Genomic DNA, 21,059 nt, shown 5'->3' with positions numbered 1-21,059 from the left:
CAACAACATTTATTAATTCAATTAAAAAGTCTGGTTTCGAGCTAAATTTTTCGGAGTTCACCAGAGAAAATATTCACTCAGCAAGTGCATCGACAACATTGTAACAAATTACTACTTTGGTAATGTACATAAATTCTTTCTAGGCTTAGGACTTTCTGATCACTCAGCTTTATTTGTGTCACTGCCAAAAACTGATAAACATAATATAAGAAAAACATATATCAAAAGAAGTTTCAGTAAAACAAATACTGAAATATTCTATGCAAAACTAAGTAAAGTGGTGTTTTGGGGATGGTGTTTCAACGAGTGATAACTTTAGTACATTCTTAAACAGTTTTCTTTAAGTAATTATTGAAACTTTCCCACCAAGGTCATATTGCAACGAAACATCAAGCAAGATAAGATGGATCACACCAGGAATAAACATGTCATGTGAGAGGAAAAGGAAACTACACAATCAACTGAAGTACAACAAAGATCCTGGTTTTGTAAAGTGTTAGAAACTTTAAAACTATTTTTTTAAAGTTGTGAAAGCTTCAAAACAAATAGCAAATAACAAATTCGTTCTAGGGCAGAAAAATAAAAGAAGAGCAGTATGGTCTGTAATTAAGTCTGAATTAAGTGTCCAAAATCATAAACAAGACATTTTGGAAATCAAACATAAAGAAAACTCGGTTGTAAATCCATCTCAAATATCTGAGTGCTTCAATGAGTCCTTCATAAATGTAGCAAAATCTGATTCAGACATAGCAAATTATGAGCAGAAAGTAAATAGTTTTGGGTTAAAAGACAATACCAGTCAATGTCTCAAAAATTCAACACTGTCTCAGCAAAATTTGTTGAAAATGTCATACTCTCCTTAAATACAAAAACTCTGCTGGCTGGGATGGTATACCCACCAAAATTTAAAAAAAAAAGTTTACAGCTGATCCCCTCTCTCTCTCTCTCTCTCTCTCTCATAATAAACAAATCCTCTGAAGAAGGTTACTTCCCTGATCTCTTGAAATAAGCAGAGGTAAAACCATTGTTTAAAAAAGGTTCAAAAGATGATATGGGAAATTATAGCCCCATCTCTATACTCCCTGCCATATCAAAAACATTTGAAAAAACTGCTGCTTTACAGATACACAGAATGATACCATTTCACATACCATTTCACATAACCAATTTGGCTTCCAACGAGGCAAAAACACAGTAGATGCGATAAACGAATTTATCGAAAAAATTACTGAGTCACTAGATAGGAAAGCAGAGGTCACCTGTATATTCGGTGAGCTTACAAAAGCATTTGACTCTGTAAAACATGCCCTGATGCTTTTCAAACTCAACAGGTATGGAATAAGTGATGTTACTTTGAAATGGTTTGAATCATATCTCTTGGAGAGGAAACAAAGGGTAGTAATCACATCAAATGTAGCAGATCACTACTCCAAGTGGAAAACTGTGTCACAAGGTGTTCCTCAAGGCTCAACGTTTGGACCTATTTCATTCCTGACTTGCCTCTCAATATAAATACTCATTTAACTTTGTTTGCAGATGATACTTCTGCCCTAGTTGAAAATGAAAATTTTGGCAGTATACCACAGAGTGTCATGAAGTAAGCTGAAAACATCATTCAGTCAAAATGGCTTAAGGCTAAACATTTCTAAACCCCACATGATGGGTTTTAAAATCAAACATTCAAAAACTGAAGAAATCCATGTCATTCACAACAATGAACAAATGGAAGAACTTGACTCAGTCGGGTTCCTGGGAATAAACTTAGACAGAACTTTGAGTTGGAATTCTCATATAGAATATCTAGTAAATAAATTAAACAGTCTTGCATTTGAAATGGAAATTTTAGCCTGAGCCGCTGATATGGCCACCAGGAAAATAACATATTATAGCTACTTTGAATCGGTTATTCAATATGGAATAATTCATTGGGGGAACTTGGGAAATGTTACACGAATTTTAAAGTTGCAAAAAGAATCATTCGCAACATGTGCTCTGCACAGCCAAGGGCATCATATCAACCATTATTTAAAAACCTAAAAATATTAACTGTCCCCTCTTTATACATCTTTGAGGTGGTTTTCTTCCTACGCCGCAGAGCTGATCTATTCAAATATCATTTTTAACACCCATATGACACAAGACATAAACAGAACTTTATGCTCACCTCTCATCACTTAAAACTGCATGCTCAGACTCCTTAGTATATAGCCATGAAAATTCACGACACAATAGAAGTGTGTGACATAATGAATATGAAGATAAATATTTTAAAAAACAAGTTACATGATTTTCTAATTGAAAAATGCTACTACTCTGTGGAAGATTACATGAAGGTGAAGTGATACTTTGAGCTGGACCCCTAAAATGGAATAAAAATTTATGATAGTTATAGTAAATGTAAATACTGTAAGCTTGACAAATTGCAAGTAAGTAAACGCTCCACAAAGTATTATTGTAAATGTGACAAAATTTTAAATAAGAAAATTGTAACCTTGACATGTCTCCTGTACATCTGACATATGTTCTGAAATTGTGTATGTTATGAGATGAAGAAAACACATTGCACATTTCAAAGATCATCCCATTGGCTATGCAAACTGACATGTTGCTGACCTATGAGCAGTAGATAAGCACTGCCATGACGGCCAGTGGCCCTATTCTAGCTAGACATATTTTTAAAATGTTCTACTCTTTTAAACAAAATTCTTTCCCATAAAGCTGACAAGCATTTCCTGCTGGACTGAACAAGCGAGTGCTTCTTCATTGCTTGCCAATGAACATCTCATGGCAAGAAAGGTAGTCCCATAACAGCTAGAGAATAAAAGAAGTGACTATTTGACATTCTGAGCTGAAGCTAAGATGATGTATTACTGCGAGAATGTGCAAAATAAACCAACTCAAAAAGTCTCTAAAGGAAACTGACTTTCTACCCCTGAAGTAAACAGATTTGTGTATTGTGTGTAACATCAACTTTTTGAAAAAAATATTGCAGACGTAAACAGTTTCTAAAATATAACATCATCATTACATATGATTTTGTGAGTTATTCAAAATATTATAATACAGTTTGCCACCACCCTGTCAACTACTCAGAAAATAACATAGAAGAAGATGGAAAAGTTGGCTAATGTTAATCCAGATGGCAGAATCACAATAGTAACACAATCCGTAACTACAAGTATTTTGTATGTTTATTTTATGCCATTATAACTATTATTAAGTATAATTTTACTTCACTTAATTTCTTTCATTTTCCATTTTGAATCTTATTTGTGAGTATGACCTGTAGTTTCAAGTGTCATTCTTTCTGATATGGTGTGCATTCCTTTTAAAGAAAACGTTTTCTATTAAACATTAAAAATGTCTGTCAGCTTCCCTTAACATTTGCAGTATTTCTACGAGTGAAAACAGTAACATATTCTTATTTATATATGAAGATGGTGCCCTGGGGTCTCAACAAATTGCTGAACTGGATCAAGAATGAATATGACAATCCACCTGTGATGATAACTGAGAATGGCTTTTCTACAACTGGAGAAGAAGGGCTGCATGACACACAAAGGATCAACTATTTCGTTGTATGTATAAAATTTCACTCTCTCAGCAATTTATTATTCTTTGTAGTTGCTTTGATTTATTACAGACCAACACAAAATTTCACTTTGTATCAAATAATAATAATAATAATATGTGTAGCAGTGTTTTTGTTCACAAAAGCCATCACTGCAAGCTTATGTTATTTTTGTTTACATGTACTAATGACAAACAACTGTGCTGGGTTGCATGTACTGTACTTATAGCCTGAAGCAACATATAATTGTATTGGAAACACCTGATTTAAGTCATGACACAGAAACAGGAAAAAAGTAAAAATCTAGCTTCTATAAATACAATTTTAATGTAGCAGGCACTTCAGACTCTGACAGGAATGTAATATTATGAAGTGTGGCAATTAAGATACCGAACTCTTGCTCTAATTCTTTATTGAAAAAACTTACACAAGTGAAATATTGTCCCCTTCAATGTAGTCCCTTCACTGATCCCTGCAGTGCACCATGTGAATTTTCCACTTTTTGAAGCTGTACTGCAAGTCTTTTCCTGTTATGCTGTTGAGTATAAAATGCCAACCTTAAATGTGAGAGGAGGAAAGCATTTTAATTACCACTGATGCTGAGTGGGAAAATATATACAGTTTCTTAAGTCCTGACTATAGTTGGACAGTGGTAATAGTGAATTCTCAATCTACCATGAATTCTCAATCTACCATTGGAGGATCAACTTAATAGTTTGGGCATCCACCATTCACAAGTACAAAAACGAATGAAAACTAGAAAATTTCCATCACACTTAATGAAAGGTCACACAGTAACTTACTTGCTCCATATGATATCCTTGGAAGCTGTTGCTTCAGATAGTCCTCAAATTCTATGTTGTTATTGTAATAATCTATAGATAAAACATGGAGTATAACACTTTTGCATCAAATTTTAAACTTGTCTGGCTGTGAGCCTCCTTAGAATCAGGTCATGTGCCTAGCTCTTTTGGAATTATTCTACACTCTAAAGGGGAACAATGTACAAACAAATTCCCCATAAAACTTTGAAAATCCACCACAGAAGCTTATGAGTTCTTGAAACAATTTTATGGTGATCAATATCTATCTCATACACAAGTTTTCAAGTGGGTTAAGAGGTTCAAGGATGGTAGGGGAGACATTGAACATGATCCAAAATTGGGCCATTCTTCCATTTTGAAATCTAAAGACAATGTGGTCACTAGAATTGTTCGGGCTGCCCAACCATTCGAGAACTTGCCCATATCAATAAGAAAATTGTTAACAAATTTTGCTCAGTGATCTGGGCATGACAAAGGTTTGTGCTAAAGTGGTGCCAAGAAACCACAAAAATGAGAAAAAGCAACATTCAGTGGATTGTTGTGCTGACATTCTTGAAAATACTGAAAATTATCCTGATTATCTCAGTGAAGTAATTACATGTCATGAAACATGGACATTCCAAAATGATTCAGGGACTACATGACAATTCATGCATTGGAAGAGCCCTCAGTCACATTGGAAGATGAAAGCACCATTAGAACCCATATTAATGTTTCTTCCCACTCCATTTGTGTGTGGAGTGTGGGAAGCATGGTTGCTTAAATGTCTGTGAGTGCACCATGAAATGTCCCTACCCTCCAATAGAACATAAGGATTTGGTGCCAATTTCTATTTACAGACTGCATTTTCCTCAACAATTAATTGAGGAGTTTACTAATCATTGATGTTTTTGAGCGGTAAACATTACTTATCTTAAAAGAGTTCAGAGGTAATTGAGTTGTTCACTTTTGTTGTCCTAGGACATTGCATTTTTGGATAATTCTGAATTTTTTAACAATGCCTGTAGGTTAACTTTTTAAAATAAAATGATCCAACACTAATACACTGACACATGTTCTTCATTTATTCTTTCCAACTAACCAAAACTTGCACTGTCATTAAAACCTCCTATGACACAATCCATAACTAACAACTGCTTTGGCCATACACTGCTCCTCATACAGTAAAATAGTTCATAATATTATCTTATTGGTACTCATATATTTTATAAAACTGTAAAGAAAAAATACATTTTCATAGAAAATTAACAGTTCAGTTTCCAATAAGGTGGAAAGTTGTTTATGTGGTTTATGTCATTTAATACCTTGCTTTTTTAATACAATTTCCAAAAATATTAATTGTGAACAATGAGTTATAAAATATGTAAATTTCAACTAAATTACTTGATTATTCCAACTACTTACATTTATATGCATGCCAGCAATAAAGTCACATTTTTATGCTGCAAATGACTACTTACATTATGTTATACATTACTAAACAGTTTGGATTTTTATGCTGACTTTCTGAATTTTCAAAAAGTTAATTTAATACAAAAAGAACTGTTAAATAATTGAGTTACTATACTTTTAAATTTGAAAATTTTGTGCTACATGAATATAAACCGATAAATACTTTACTTCCATCATTGTTAATCATCATTTTGTTAATGATATGATGTGTTTAGCACCAGTCCACATATAATCCTCCATTGTTCCAAATAATTTTAATTAATGAGTGATTGATGTCAAATTAAATCATACAATAACACAACATTTGATACAGTTTATCAAGTAATACACTAAAAACTGTGTATTGCTTACACCTATAGACAATTCAAGGCTGTTACATTATAGCTGGAACAAGTCTAATCTTATTGTCATGGTCCCCATGGCGCTAAAATATGGAGTTGAAATATATTTCTTGATTATTCATTAATTCTGGATCCTGAAATTTTGTAAGTACGTTTTTGCATGATAGTTAGCCTCTATCTTCAAGCATCCACTAGTTCAGTTATTTCAGCATCTCCATGACCTACTCCCATAGTTCAAATAAACCAGTGACCATACAACATCTCTTCTTGTTAATGTGACTTGCAGTTGTTACGTAGTGAACCTACCCATCATCACTAGCAAAAAAAGTGCTTAAATCACCTGGAGAAAATCTGCAATGTATTTCTGAAACCTTCCACTTGCAGCTTTGCATAATTTCCAGTCAACACTACCCATGATTGTAGGGGCAATCATGCAATCATGGCCACACTAGTAGTTACTCATGGATATTCGATTACTGCTCACATGTATGTAGTTATTAGTAGATTGTACTTATGTTTGTTTTGTCCACAAACCATTGACAGAGGAAAAAATGAAACCAATATTTTAATTTAATTTGCTGTAGAGTACTATGGAGACATACGTATATTAAAACAACAGAGATTCATTGGTCGTTGAACATTTATCATCCACTTAGGAATATAACTATTAAATATTTTACTGATCCTTAAATAAATAAACCTTGGATACAAATTCCTTTGTACATAATACTTTTAATTTATAATAGTGAGGTTCTCCTTTTCTTTTTAATCAAAAATCTTTATGTATCTACACTACTACTTAGAGACAAGATGTTTTAAAACTGTTACAAAAATATCTAAAAGTTCTTCACTGATTTACTTCAAATATTTATTCGATGCTCCATTTAACATTCAAATGGACAAAGGCTGTTTTAATGTTGTTGTAGTTGTGGTCTTCAGTCCTCAGAGTGGTTTGATGCAGCTCTCCATGCTACTCTATCCTGTGCAAGCTTCTTCATCTCCCAGTACTTACTGCAACCCACATCCTTCTGAATCTGCCTAGTTTATTCATCTCTTGGTCTCCCTCTACGATTTTTACCCTCCACGCTGCCCTCCAATGCTAAATTTGTGATCCCTTGATGCCTCAAAACATGTCCTCCCAACCGGTCCCTTCTTTTTGTCAAGTTGTGCCACAAACTTCTCTTCTCCCCAATCCTATAAAATACCTCCTCATTAGCTATGTGATCTACCCATCTAATCTTCAGCATTCTTCTGTAGCACCACATTTCGAAAGCTTCTATTCTCTTGTTGTCCAAACTAGTTATCGTCCATGTTTCACTTCCATACATGGCTACACTCCATACAAATACTTTCAGAAATGACTTCCTGACATTTAAATCTATACTCGATGTTAACAAATTTCTTTTCTTCAGAAACACATTTTATATCCTCTCTACTTTGACCATCATCAGTTATTTTACTCCCTAAATAGCAAAACTCCTTTACTACTTTAAGTGTCTCATTTCCTAATCTAATTGCCTCAGCATCACCCGATTTAATTTGACTACATTCCATTATCCTCATTCTCCTTTTGTTGATGTTCATCTGATATCCTCCTTTCAAGACAGTGTCCATTCCGTTCAACTGCTCTTGCAAGTCCTTTGCTGTCTCTGACAGAATAACGAAGTCATCGGCGAACCTCAAAGTTTTTATTTCTTCTCCATGAATTTTAATACCTACTCCAAATTTTTCTTTTGTTTCCTTTACTGCTTGCTCAATATACAGATTGAATAACATTGGGGAGAGGCTACAACCCTGTCTCACTCCCTTCCCAACCACTGCTTCCCTTTCATGCCCCTCGACTCTTATAACTGCCATCTGGTTTCTCTACAAATTGTAAACAGCCTTACGCTCCCTGTATTTTACCCCTGCCACCTTTAGAATTTGAAAGATAGTATTCCAGTCAACATTGTCAAAAGCTTTCTCTAAGTCTACAAATGCTAGAAACGTAGGTTTGCCTTTTCTTAATCTTTCTTCTAAGATAAGTCGTAAGGTTAGTATTGCCTCACGTGTTCCAACATTTCTGCGGAATCCAAAATGATGTTCCCCAAGGTCTGTTTCTACCAGTTTTTCCATTCGTCTGTAAAGAATTCGCGTTAGTATTTTGCAGCTGGGACTTATTAAACTGATAGTTCGGTAATTTTCACATCTGTCAACACCTGCTTTCTTTGGGATTCGAATTATTATATTCTTCTTGAAGTCCGAGGGTATTTCGCCTGTCTCATACATCTTGCTTACCAGATGGTAGAGTTTTGTCATGACTGGCTCTCCCAAGGCCATCAGTAGTTCTAATGGAATGTTGCCTACTCCGGGGGCCTTGTTTCGACTCAGGTCTTTCAGTGCTCTGTCAAACTCTTCACACAGTATCGTATCTCCCATTTCATCTTCATCTGCATCCTCTTCCATTTCCAGTACATTGCCCTTGTATAAACCTTCTATATACTCCTTCCACCTTTCTGCCTTCCCTTCTTTGCTTAGAACTGGGTTTCCATCAGAGCTCTTGATATTCATACAAGTGGCTCTCTTTTCTCCAAAGGTCTCTTTAATTTTCCTGTAGGGAGTATCTATCTTACCCCTAGTGAGATAAGCCTCTACATCCTTACATTTGTCCTCTAGCCATCCCTGCTTAGCCACTTTGCACTTCCCGTTGATCTCATTTTTGAGACGTTTGTATTCCTTTTTGCCTGCTTCATTTACTACATTTTTATATTTTCTCCTTTCATCAATTCAATTCAATATTTCTTCTGTTACCCACGGATTTCTATTAGCCATCGTCTTTTTACCTACTTTATCTTCTGCTGCCTCCACTACTTCATCCCTCAAAGCTACCCATATTTCTTCTACTGTATTTCTTTCCTCCATTCCTGTCAGTTGTTCCCTTATGCTCTCCCTGAAACTCTCTACAACCTCTGGTTCTTTCAGTTTATCCAGATCCCATCTCCTTAAATTAGCACGTTTTTGTAGTTTCTTCAGTTTTAATCTACTGTTCATAACCAATAGATTGTGGTCAGAGTCCACATCTGCCCCTGGAAATGTTGCCCTGCTTATGTCTATTTATTTACCTTGAACAGATTAAAAATGATGTTTATGTCATCCACTTTTACACTGTTGATTGCAGATTTGAAATCATAGACCAAACAGTTGTGCTCTTGTAATTCAGCAATAATTTTCTGATGTATTGCTGCACTAAATGTGCATGATTCACCAATCTCTTCCTCCACATTTTCCATGACATGAATTTGCAAAAACTGTGGATCTTATCCAGATATTGGAAGAAGTGTACCAATCTGATGGTACAGTTATCCTTGAACTTTGAATATGGACAAGAAATTACCATACTGCACAATATTTGGCATTCCAAACAATGTCATTCAAAAGCATGAGTTGTATTTCTGAATATGCTATAGAAAGTGTTTGGCCTCCCGAGTAGCTCCAGTCACACAAATTAAAGTGGTTCTTGGGGCTCAGCCAGTGGTGGTAAAAATTGAGTTGCTATTGGAGCAACATATGCTAGCCACTTGTTTTTTAAACTTCAAAGTGCAACAGTCAAAACACAAAATAGTCATTGAATCAATGTCAGCACTCTAATGCATTCTGTAACTGTAATCTTTATCATAGCTGAACATTGCTTTTGTGAGTGTGATTTTTGCTCTGGATTCACTCTGCCATGCGCATTCAACTTCACATCCTGCATCTCACTACTGAGGTGTTGCAGCAATTCTGGATGTAGAAGCTCACATTCATAGGCTTTCAACTCATTCATCTTGCTCTTCAAATGTTTACATTTTTTAGCAGCTCTATTGGCTGACTGTTGCCGTGCATGTCTGGTTTGTCTGACAATATTTCATTTTTTGGGTGGCATTTCAAATAATTCTTGTATTTAAAGCTTGGTGACAAATGATGTGGCCAAAGTTAGTTTATCTGTGTGTGGCACAAATTTCTTTCCCTTATACACAAAAGAAGAAAAGTTATTCATGTCAGTGTCCAGCATGCAACAAAATGAAAATGATATTCCATTTAAAACTCAGTCACCAATTACTAATCAAGTCACAAACATTATTTTATATTAGTGAGGGCTGAAGAGTCAATATGATTTCTGTGACTGACTTAACGATACAGAAGCTGGTATGCTGCACCACCATCGAGATGTGTATTACAACAAACTACACAGTACAAAATATTCTCTATGCTCAAATGCCTATATATATCATTTTTTCATGATGATCTGTTGAATTGTGTACAAGTTAATGTGCTCTATCGCCATATAATGGCGAGTTACAGTAACGGGGAGAGCATAAAAACATTCTCCAAGAAAAATACAGATATGTGTCAACTTTCATGGTAATCAGAAAATAGTGTCAAAGTTATTAATCTGAAACGAATATACCAACATCCATTTTTATACATAAAGATAAATGAAGATGTAATATATAAAAGGGAAACTTAAGCAAAACTGTCAAAAAGTTCTTGACCAATTTATTTCAGATTTTTACACAACATTCTGATAACCATTTGGACATACATAGCCTTTTTTCCAAACAACAGTGTATAGGTTTGGCTGTTAAAACGTACCGCAAGAAAAATAATGCTGCACTGACATAAGCTGTGAAAATGTGCTGTTTTTTTTTTATCTTACAGCCAGTTTTAGCTACATTATCAGGGCATTTAAAGCATTAGACAAATTGTTTCTCCCATTTGTGTTCTTTCTTTTCATACATAATTTCAGACAAAAATTGTATATTCAACAATGTGCTGATTTTGTTTTTCTTCCTCATGGTCCATTTTAATGGTAAACAGGAAAGCTATATTTATAGTTCGTCAGCTTAAAGATTAGACTATTGCCACAGAGTCTGAATCATCCAAAACTTAACCATCCAACCCATGCACAGATTAACACTATGTGAAATACTGCCATTTAAGCTACTGTTTCCTCACAGATCCATCAGCTGGAGAGGTTTCTCTCTTATCTCATATACCAAATATCCCAGCAATTTACTCACTCATTTTATGCAAATTCCATTTCCATTCACGATTTCCATTGCAGTAACAATAAACAAGATTTGAAGTCAGGGAAGGAAGTGGGGGGTTTAAGGAAGTGGATATAGATAGGAAGAAAGAAGAGACAATCAGACAGAGAGGTGGGTGGGGGGAGGCGGGGGTTGAAGAGATTACAACATTCATCCAACTCCCAAACAAACTTATTTAGCAACTGTGAAATATTGCCAGATCCACTAGTTTTGTATAATACTTTTTTACCATGCTTGCAAACAGTCCTTTGGTTTGCTTTCCTTTATTTTTGTTCCATTTTCCAAGTAAATTGTCTTTGGGTTCACTGCTGTGCTGTATTGGCAACTTCTGTAACTCTATTTGATAGGATCATTCAAAGGGCAAAACTTCTTCCTCTGGTAAAAGCAGCTCCTGATAGTGCAGTCTCAGGCTGTTACAGATTTAAAGAAAAAATTTAGAATCTTGTTTATACATCAGATACAGAAATGCTGAGTTGCAGATAGGCAGAACAAAATGTGGGGAGGGGGAGGAACAGCAGGGATGCAAACAGTACAGTGCTGTTTGTGGGAGCATACAGGAACGAGATGAAGAGAGAGTAGGATAGCTAGGTGCAGTCAGAAGGCTCGATAGAGGGCTTGGGGGGGTTAGCAGAAAAGGAGAGAAGTAAAAAGATGGTGGGTGTCTTTGTGGAATAGAGGGCTGTGTAGTGCTAGGATGAGAACAGGGAAGGGGTTAGATGGGTGGGGTTAGGACAATGACGAACAAAGGCTGAGGCCAGGAGGGTTATGGGAATGTAAAATATATTGCAGGGAGAGTTCCCACTTGTGCAGGTCAAGAAAGATGGTGTTGGTTGGAAGGATCCAGATGGCACAAGCTGTAAAGCAGTCACTGAAATGAAGAATGTCATCTTGGGTGGGGTACTCAGCAACAGGTTTGTGCAGCTGTTTCTTGGACACAGTTTCTCGATGACCACTCATGTGGACTTACAGCTTGTTTATTATCATACCCATGTAGAATAAAGCACAGTGGTTGCAACTTAGCTTGGAGATAACATGACTGGTTTCACAGTTAGCCCTGTATGTGATGGGATAGGTGATGCTTGTGACCGGACTGGAGTAGGTGATAGTGGGAGGACGTATGGGAGAAGTGTTGCATCTAGCTCTATTATACAGATATGAGCCAAGAGGCAAGGTGTTGGGAGCAGGGGTTGTGTAGGTTATCATACCCATGTAGAATAAAGCACACTGGTTGCAACTTAGCTTGGAGATAACATGACTAGTTTCACAGTTAGCCCTGCGTTTGATGGGATAGATGATGCTTGTGACCGGACTGGAGTAGGTGGTGGTGGGAGGATGTATGGGACAAGTGTTGCATCTAGCTCTGTTATAGAGCCAAGGGGCAATGTATTGGGAGCAGGGGTTGTGTAGGGATTGACGATATTTTGTAGGTTTCCTGGGTGGCACAATACCTCTGTGGGAAGGGTAGGAAGGACAGTGGATGGACATTCCTCATTTCAGGGCATGATGACTGGTAGTCAAAGCCCTGGCATCCAATGTGATTCAAATGGTCCAGTCCTGGATGGTACTGAGTCATGACGGCAATACTCAGGCTGGATGCTGGGACTTTGCAAAGTGGGTGACAGGAGATATAAGGCATGGGAGATTTGTTTCTGTACAAGGTTGGTGGGCAATTATGGTCTGTGAAGACCTCAATGAACCCTCCGTATATTTTGATAGGGATCGCTCATCTCTGCAGATGTGACAGACATGGGGGATGGGGGGGGGGGGGGGTTCTAGGCTGTATGGAAGGGACTTCTTAGCATGGAATGGCCGGCAGGCTGTCGAAGTGAAGGTATTGCTGGTGGTTGATAGATTTGATATGGACAGAGGTACTGATGGAGCCACCTTTGAGATGGAGATCAACATCAAGGATGGTGGCTTGTTGGTTTGAACCGAACAGGGAAGAAATTGTAAAGATTCTGGAAGAATGTGGATAGGGTGTGATTTGCAGATTATCCATGCAGATGTAGTGTTGAAATTGCATAATTGTTTGCACTTATGGAACCAGACAAATAGAATGAGCAAAATATTTCAGTTCTGTAAAGCAATCAGTGCAAACCAAGAAAACTTGGAATAAAAGACTGAGTATATCCTCTATAACTTAAAAATTATTTCTTATAAGATTCCCAATGAAAGACAGATCAAGAAGTATGAAATTCTTTTACCCGTATTAAAAAGAGAATTAACTTGAGAAAACTGTATAGTTGCAAGGAGACAAGGAGACTCACCTTCAGTAGGTGAAATTCCATAATTGCTGACACACATATCAAAGTACAAATAATTATTTGTAGTTTTTGCAGGTGTAAAAGAGGTGTAGGCTAGGAAAGGTTGGAAAAGAGAGGCAGGACTCTCAGATTTACATTATGCCTAGTTTCATATACAGTTACCTACAAGAGGCAGTGTTGTCACAGAAATGGTATGTCCTTACTGGTTTTAAAAACTCAGACTAGTTGTTCATAAAATTAGTATAAAACAGGAATATGATGATGAACCAGATTTTTTTTTTAATTTTGTCAAGCAACCATGATACAATTATTCTGTGACTTTGCAATAAGTGAGATGAAACCACTTGAAACTGTTCTCTTATATATATTATTCCTTACAGAAATATCTGAATGCATTACTTGACTCAGTTGATGATGGATGCAACATCCTTGGCTACTCAGTGTGGAGTCTTCTTGACAACTTTGAATGGGCCAGGGGCTACAGGTAATTATGTGAACTTTTATACAACATGTATCCTTATTATAAAGCATTTATGCACAGATTGGAAGGCTTAGAAGATTAACAAGTAAGTTTGAGTATTCACTGATCAAGTATATCACTCCCAAATTGCAAATACAAGGGTAAATTGGCTTCATTCTTAGAACAGTTGGACACTTTTTACTTTCAGACTGTAAACAAATTGTACTGAAGAAGACAGTAGTTTTTTCTGCAAAACTGTGACAGTCAAAGTACTAGCCTGCATAACCATTGCATCTGACTAACATATTACAGTTCACATAACATTGTTCCTTGTTGAATTTTTTAACACTTGAAACTTGACATCTGACATTTTTAGTAGCAGAAATGGTCAGCAACACCATTTGAGCAATCATAATTCTGATGATTAGATTCTAAGCACAAAAATTCATCATTAGGTGGGTTATACTGACATTGTAGACATGGAACTATACAAATATTATTCATGGTAAGTACCAAATCACTTGTGCCTCCTAAAAACTTATAAATATAGCAGTTGGTTAGTTAGTTTCATGCTCTATGGATCATTCACATGATAAATTGGTATGAGTCATTCTATATTCACATCACAAATAACTATTTTGAAAACTGATAGGAAGTGTAACAACAAAGACAGTCTTACAACTCATCTGGATCCCTTCCTTGACACAATTGCTTCAGAATTCTGGAAGAAAAACTTATTCTGCAACATGTCATTCACAACCTTTAATTTCTGTAGTTTCCTTCCCTTCTGCTGCTCCATTATAATTTGCATTGTTCTTTTGTCTCATTCTCTATATGGATTATGCATACTCCCTTTCTCTGTTGGTAGGGTCTATCTTTTTTCTTTATTCCTCACTTCCACTTTTCTTCCCTTTGTCTCACTTTATTTTTTTATGCTTGTAGGCCTTGTACATTTTTCATTCGATTTCCACCAATTAACATGTAATTTCTTCTCAATCATTTCTCAAGATCAATTTTTTGACTGCTCATTGTTACCATTCAGCAATTCTTTTTTATCATCCATCCTGAGTCTTAGAATAACTAACTTCCTTCCATTACACCTCATATATTTGTTTGAAATGAGAGAAAAAACTCAAGAAGGGTTATAGCATAAATGTCGACACTAAGTTTTATCCATACTGTTCTCCCATCAACAGACATAATGTGATATTATGCTATACTCACATTCATCACAATACCTGCACTAAACAGTAACACTTATGATACCTACCTGGAAGCCACTCAATATCAGTCATCTAGGAAGGCTTTCACCAGGCTTGAAGTTGCATGAGTAAACCAATCAAATAATTTTTAATTCTAGCAAGTTGACTATATTTTTCATCTCTATGTCTGCAGACCTTACTTCAGTTATTCTTATTTATCTGGTAAATAGATTATCATTTTTTGCTTCAACTATTGTTAGCACTCATTCATTAATCTTCAGCCATCCATGTTATTCATAGTCATCTACTTTGAATCATGATTCACTGACTTCAGATATTTATTTTATGGAAGAAACAAGTGCATAAGGTGTATAAAAATTACCGAGTCCACTACGCATTTGATTAATACATATTTTTCAACAAATAGTGATAAATTAACTGGTTACTACAACAGTGATTGAGATGAGGTTAAGGTTTGTTTGTCACATCAGTATCATAAGCTTTGGACTAAAGGTAGTAGTGGCAAAACAGTTATTTCAATTAAAACTTCTATGCTGAGGGACCATGGTCAAACTTCTAGGCTGAGGGACCATGGTCAATGTGCAAAACTATTCACTGAAGTTTCATCACAGTCCACCAGATATCCTCAGAGATGAACTAGTAGTGACTAGTAACTGATCTAAGTATCGATTGTTGTTTACTACAAAAATTACTCTTGTTGTTCCTGGAATGCCATCTACTATCACTTTCTGGTGCTTAACTATTCTGAACTTACACATCCTAATGCTTTTACAAATGCAGATGCTGTAAAATTAATTTTCTAGTTAGCGACTACTACTATAGGTAGTAGCTTCTTATAAAAAAATAATAAGATTTAGCAATGCTTCAAAATCTCAGTTACCTTTACTTTTGCAGTACTGCCAACACCCATTCAAAAAGATGTAGTTATTTAAGACTATGTGACTGAAACTGCCAGTGTTCATGGTGCCTTTTCTAATGCACTGCTGCAATATCACCTTACCTATCTTATATAAATGTGTACTTTCATCCATCTGCAAATCAGTGGTACTCATAAATATTCTAGGACCAATATGTTGTCCTACTGTCAGATACATCTTTTAATACTTAACTGATTCTTGGATATTTTTACTGGCTATAGATAACATTACAGCAGACATTAGAAATGCCACCTTTCCCACTAATGACTTTAATTCATTGGTTCTAAAGAGTTGTTATGTTCTGTACAATAAGAGAACAGTTATTACTAATTTTTCACACATGCTTTATAAGCAAACAGTTAATTATATTTAATAATAAATTATTTCCATTCTTGGCATACTTTCTATAGGTACACCTACTTACTTTGACAGCAGGGAATGAATATATACAGTTTTATTATTTCTGAGTTACTCTTCACTATATGTTCATCAGATAAATAGAGCATTTACTATTAACCATATATGTGTCTATCAACAGTGAGAAATTTGGTCTGTATCAAGTTGACTTCAGTCATCCACACAGAACGCGGACACCAAGAGACTCAGCAAAACTGATTAAGGATATATGTCATTCAAGAAAAATAGTTGCAATTTCATCCAAGCAATGAATCAGTTCTTCATCAGCGTGTGTATTGTCCAGAGGGACTTGCAAGCTGTGCTGTTATTTCCACTATATAATGATCTCTGTAAGGAAGTGTAGGTAATTTCACTTTTTTTTTCTTTAGGACATAGTGGAAGAACCGAGTATATAGTAGGTATTATTGGAAATGTCTTCTTATTAAAAAGAGCAACTACATTTGTGCTTTTTCTTATAAAGATTCAGAATTGCTTTTTTTACATGGTAAATCCAACAGTATTTTCTCACCTTATCCAGTTTTAGGCAGGCTTAAAGCAAATTCACATGTATGTTTATTTTTTAAAGACAGCTACTCTCCAATAGATGAATGGGCACATAAAAGCACATAACAAGTCAAAAAAACTGTGTTAATTCTTGAGCTATATTAAAGAGCATGTTCACATTGTGGTAGGTTTATTTCACCAGTCACCTCAGTAGCAGCATCACTGTCTTTCAACAACTGTTCCAGTACCTGTATGTCCATACCCTAACCCTCTTCTGACCCCTACCCGAGCAACTACTGTTTTTTAACTAAGGAGCTCGGAAACAGTCCCTCTAGTATAACCTTCAGATTCACAAATTTTCTAGCTTAAACTTCTGTCTGCTAGTCCCATCTATGGTCACGGCCTTCCCAGTCTGTACTACCCTTCCCACTCCCTTAACCTCCCTTTACCCTACTGGAAACTCTTGCATAAGGTAGATTTTCCAGCATGAGTTCCACACGCTATACTTACCAGCAAACGGAACTGGCTGACATGTGGTGTAAGTAGTATGTCCTCACAGACTGGACAGAAAGAAAATGTTGTACATAGCTATATGTCAGCTGGTGCAAGATTGTCACTGCATCACTACTGCATTTTTAAATATGCCAGGAAGTATCCCTTGAGTCACTAAAACATTATGAAAATAGTTCAAAGTTTATCCTATCAATTCAGCACAACAGTTTAATCCTGTAAGAGGCTCTGGGAATATATATATAACACTATAAACAACTGGGATGACCACATATAATTGTTTTTCTCCTGATTCACTGTTATAAATATTTACCAGCCCATACCTCACTGCGGACTTCAAAATATATAGTAAACTGAGCAGGTTTATTCATTGCTATTCCCAGATGGTAGCCTGTATATTTGCATATTTCATTGTTATGCAGTAAAAAGTCTTTTGTCATGTGAAGGGTTATTACTCTACAAGAAATACTGTCACCACCAGATGCATTGGCACTCTTTAACAATATAATGGCTTTTCTTATGTCAAATAGGATCACAAAAATAATGACATGTTGAAGGGAGTCATATTTAAAAGAATTATAAACATTCTCAATAAGTGCAACCTGATGTTTGAAAATCAAAATGGATTCTTAAAATGTAAATCAACTATCACATCAGCTGTTCCATTAACTGAAGCAGTAATATTTGGCATCAAGAACAAGTAAGATGTGACAGGTACATACTCAACCTTGAGACACCTTTTGACTGTGTGAATGCTACTATCCTATTAGCTAAGCTATGGAACATTGACATCAGGGAGACTGCTCGTGACCTAACGAAGTCTTATGTGAGCAACAAAGACAGTTTGTACCGCTTAAAATTGAAAGTCGTGTCCACAAATCCAAAATCGCTAATATAAAATATGGAGTGCCCCAGAGCTTTGTATAGGGTCCTGTTCTGTTTTTGATTACTGTAAATAACAAAACATTTCACTCAAAGTTCCAAAGTAGTTTCGTATGCAGATAATATGCCTATTGTGTGTAAAAAGAAATCATTTAACAAACTACACACCCATTGTAATAATGTGATAAATGAAGCTGTTCAATACTTTAATAAAGCCACACAAATATAAGCACCAGGAAACCGTGTTTTGTGGAGTTCAATAACAATAGTTCCAATGATAATATTAAACTATATACAGGCAAGAGTTGAGTGTAAAATTCATTGCATTAACAATTCAAAGCAACCTACAAGGGAACACATGTGTTGACACTCCGTCATTTAAGTTATCTAAGAATATATTGGCTGTTAATATGATTAACAAGTTCTGCAAAGAGACTGTTGTCCTAAAGACTTGATACCATGGTTTCTTTTCCTCTCAACAGAATTATGGAATAGAAATTTGGGGAGCAACAACCAAAGCAAATCTAAATAAGTTATTGCTGCTTCAAAACAGGGTTGTAAGAAACATGTGCATAGTGAAATATAAGGGATCATGCCATGACTTGTTTCCAAAAACTATTGTGCTAACTGTAGTAAACAACTACATTCTAAAAGCTATATTACTTGTTAAAAGACAGCAGCCCAACATTTGTTCTGATTTGCATCAGTAAAATTGCAGAAATAAAGAAAAATTTTCATAAGCAGCCACAGAACAGAACTCTAAGAACAGGATCCACAATATGCAGGTTTAGAATTAGCAAATGCACTGCCCAGTACAGTAATGACCCTTCCCACAATGAAGCTTAAATTTCAGCTCCTTTTACCACTTCAGAAGAATATCATCCTTTCATGCAAAATAAGAATTGCTTTGAAAAAATATGTGAATAGTGTTAAGCAAACCATTTTATTTTTTGTAATCTAATCATTTTGTTAATCAATGACATATTCAGAAGAATGTATTATTGTATTATGTGTCAAGAATTCTAACCTGTATTTGTACATAACCAATCAATCATATGATGTTAAATAAAGTATTATTATTATTATTATTATTATTACTGAACTTAAAAAGTATCCCATAGCACATTATATTCTATACTATGAAAACAGTTGAAGTAAAAACTCATAACTAATGAGCTCAAAGATGATTCCAAAATCCATGGTACACTACCACCCCACAGTGTAAGATCGCTAAGTTGACCAGTGAGATGATGCCAGGAGAACTTCATGATGAGACAGTAACAGGTCAGGAAGCCTGATACTTGGAAGGATGATGATGATGATCTCTGTATGACTTTCGCAGTTACAAAAAATGATCTGTTGTGTAAACAGTCCCTCTGTGTGTAGATCTACTGTATCCATCTATGAGAGTTAATTAGAAAGTACTGAAGAGGAATTAGTCATTGGTTTTATCTTTATTTACAGTGTATCATCAGTAGTTCCACTGTTAACACATGTGAACTAAAATTCCTTTTCATGAATGTTACATCTGTCTTGTTTAACAATATTCTAATGTGGACTGTTTTTGTTACTACTGTATACTACATGTCTTGCTTGTTTTGTAAGACAGATGCTGGTAATGAAAATGCAATCCTTGGCTACGGTCTGTCATCAGAATTAGATAGTCTCTCTTCCTTGCAAATGTTAACTTTATTCACTTGTCTATACTTCTGTTTATTTTTACATTTATATATTTAGCAGAAAAGTCATATATTTAAGAAAGACTTTTTTAGATATTCAGAAACTGCTTTGTTAATCTCTTTCCACCGTTCCTCCCGTAAGTTCTCTCCAAGCAATCATAGTCTTTGATTTTGATTCTTTTGTAGAGCATTTCACTCCTACAATCCTAATTTCATTAGTTTACCGGTTTTATTGGTAATATTTAATTTGTAAACAATTTTCTATAATGATTTCTCACTAATTAATTAAGGCATTTAGTTCTAACAACAACTGTTGTTGCATGCTTGCTGATCATCTGTCCTCATTAGGAATTTTACTCTGGTCAATAATCCAGAATTTCATATTAATAGCTCTGCGATTGATCTGTGCCATCTGTCCACAAATTAATAACAGAGTGTCGCAGAAGGATTGGTTAATATTTAGGGATAGAGGAATGATAATTTGAAGCAAAAAATTACAGTAAACATTGGCTCCAAAATGCATACCTTAAGAACTATAGCTTCTTCATCTTTGTTACTGTGAAACAAATCTTTTCTACTGCAAGCTCTTTGTATTCCATATTTTGAGAAGTGGTAGTGTGGATCAAAATGAGAACAAAATGTCTAATAAACATAGGCTCTAAAGTGCATATGTTAAGAGCTATGAACACTTGCTCATCTTTGTACTGTGAAATACATCTCTTCTACTGAACAAGTGCTCTATCTCTTAAGCTTGCATTTCAGGGTCTATGTTTCCTAGACAATTTTTTCTTGTTTTGGCCCATTTTACCTCCTCCCCAAATATGAAAAGTAAAGAGATTACAATAGACGTTTTGCAGTACTGAATATGAAGACGTGCTCATATCTGTTGAGATATACAATTTAGAGCCCATGTTTACAGAACTTTGCTGCCATAAATGATCATTTCTGTTGACCATTCCTCCTGGTACAT

At 35.5% G+C, this 21,059-nt stretch overlaps 1 protein-coding gene across 2 annotated transcripts in view; it reads left to right on the top strand.

The window, feature by feature from the left end:
• Positions 1–19,495, top strand: part of LOC126354599 (myrosinase 1-like) — a 148,301-nt gene extending 128,806 nt beyond the window's left edge. For both annotated transcript variants that reach the window (XM_050004354.1, XM_050004363.1), the window contains exons 10-12: positions 3,438–3,578; positions 13,899–14,002; positions 16,657–19,495. In XM_050004354.1, the coding sequence (XP_049860311.1) occupies positions 3,438–3,578; positions 13,899–14,002; positions 16,657–16,786 (375 nt within the window). In that variant the 3' untranslated portion in view covers positions 16,787–19,495. The remainder of the gene's footprint in view (positions 1–3,437; positions 3,579–13,898; positions 14,003–16,656) is intronic.
• The last annotated feature ends 1,564 nt before the right edge of the window (positions 19,496–21,059 follow it).

The sequence above is a fragment of the Schistocerca gregaria genome, chromosome 1 (assembly GCF_023897955.1).
Source record: "Schistocerca gregaria isolate iqSchGreg1 chromosome 1, iqSchGreg1.2, whole genome shotgun sequence".
Classification (NCBI taxonomy): domain Eukaryota; kingdom Metazoa; phylum Arthropoda; class Insecta; order Orthoptera; family Acrididae; genus Schistocerca; species Schistocerca gregaria.
The sequence above is the reverse complement of the archived record's forward strand: the minus strand, read 5'-3'. Positions and strand labels throughout refer to the sequence as shown.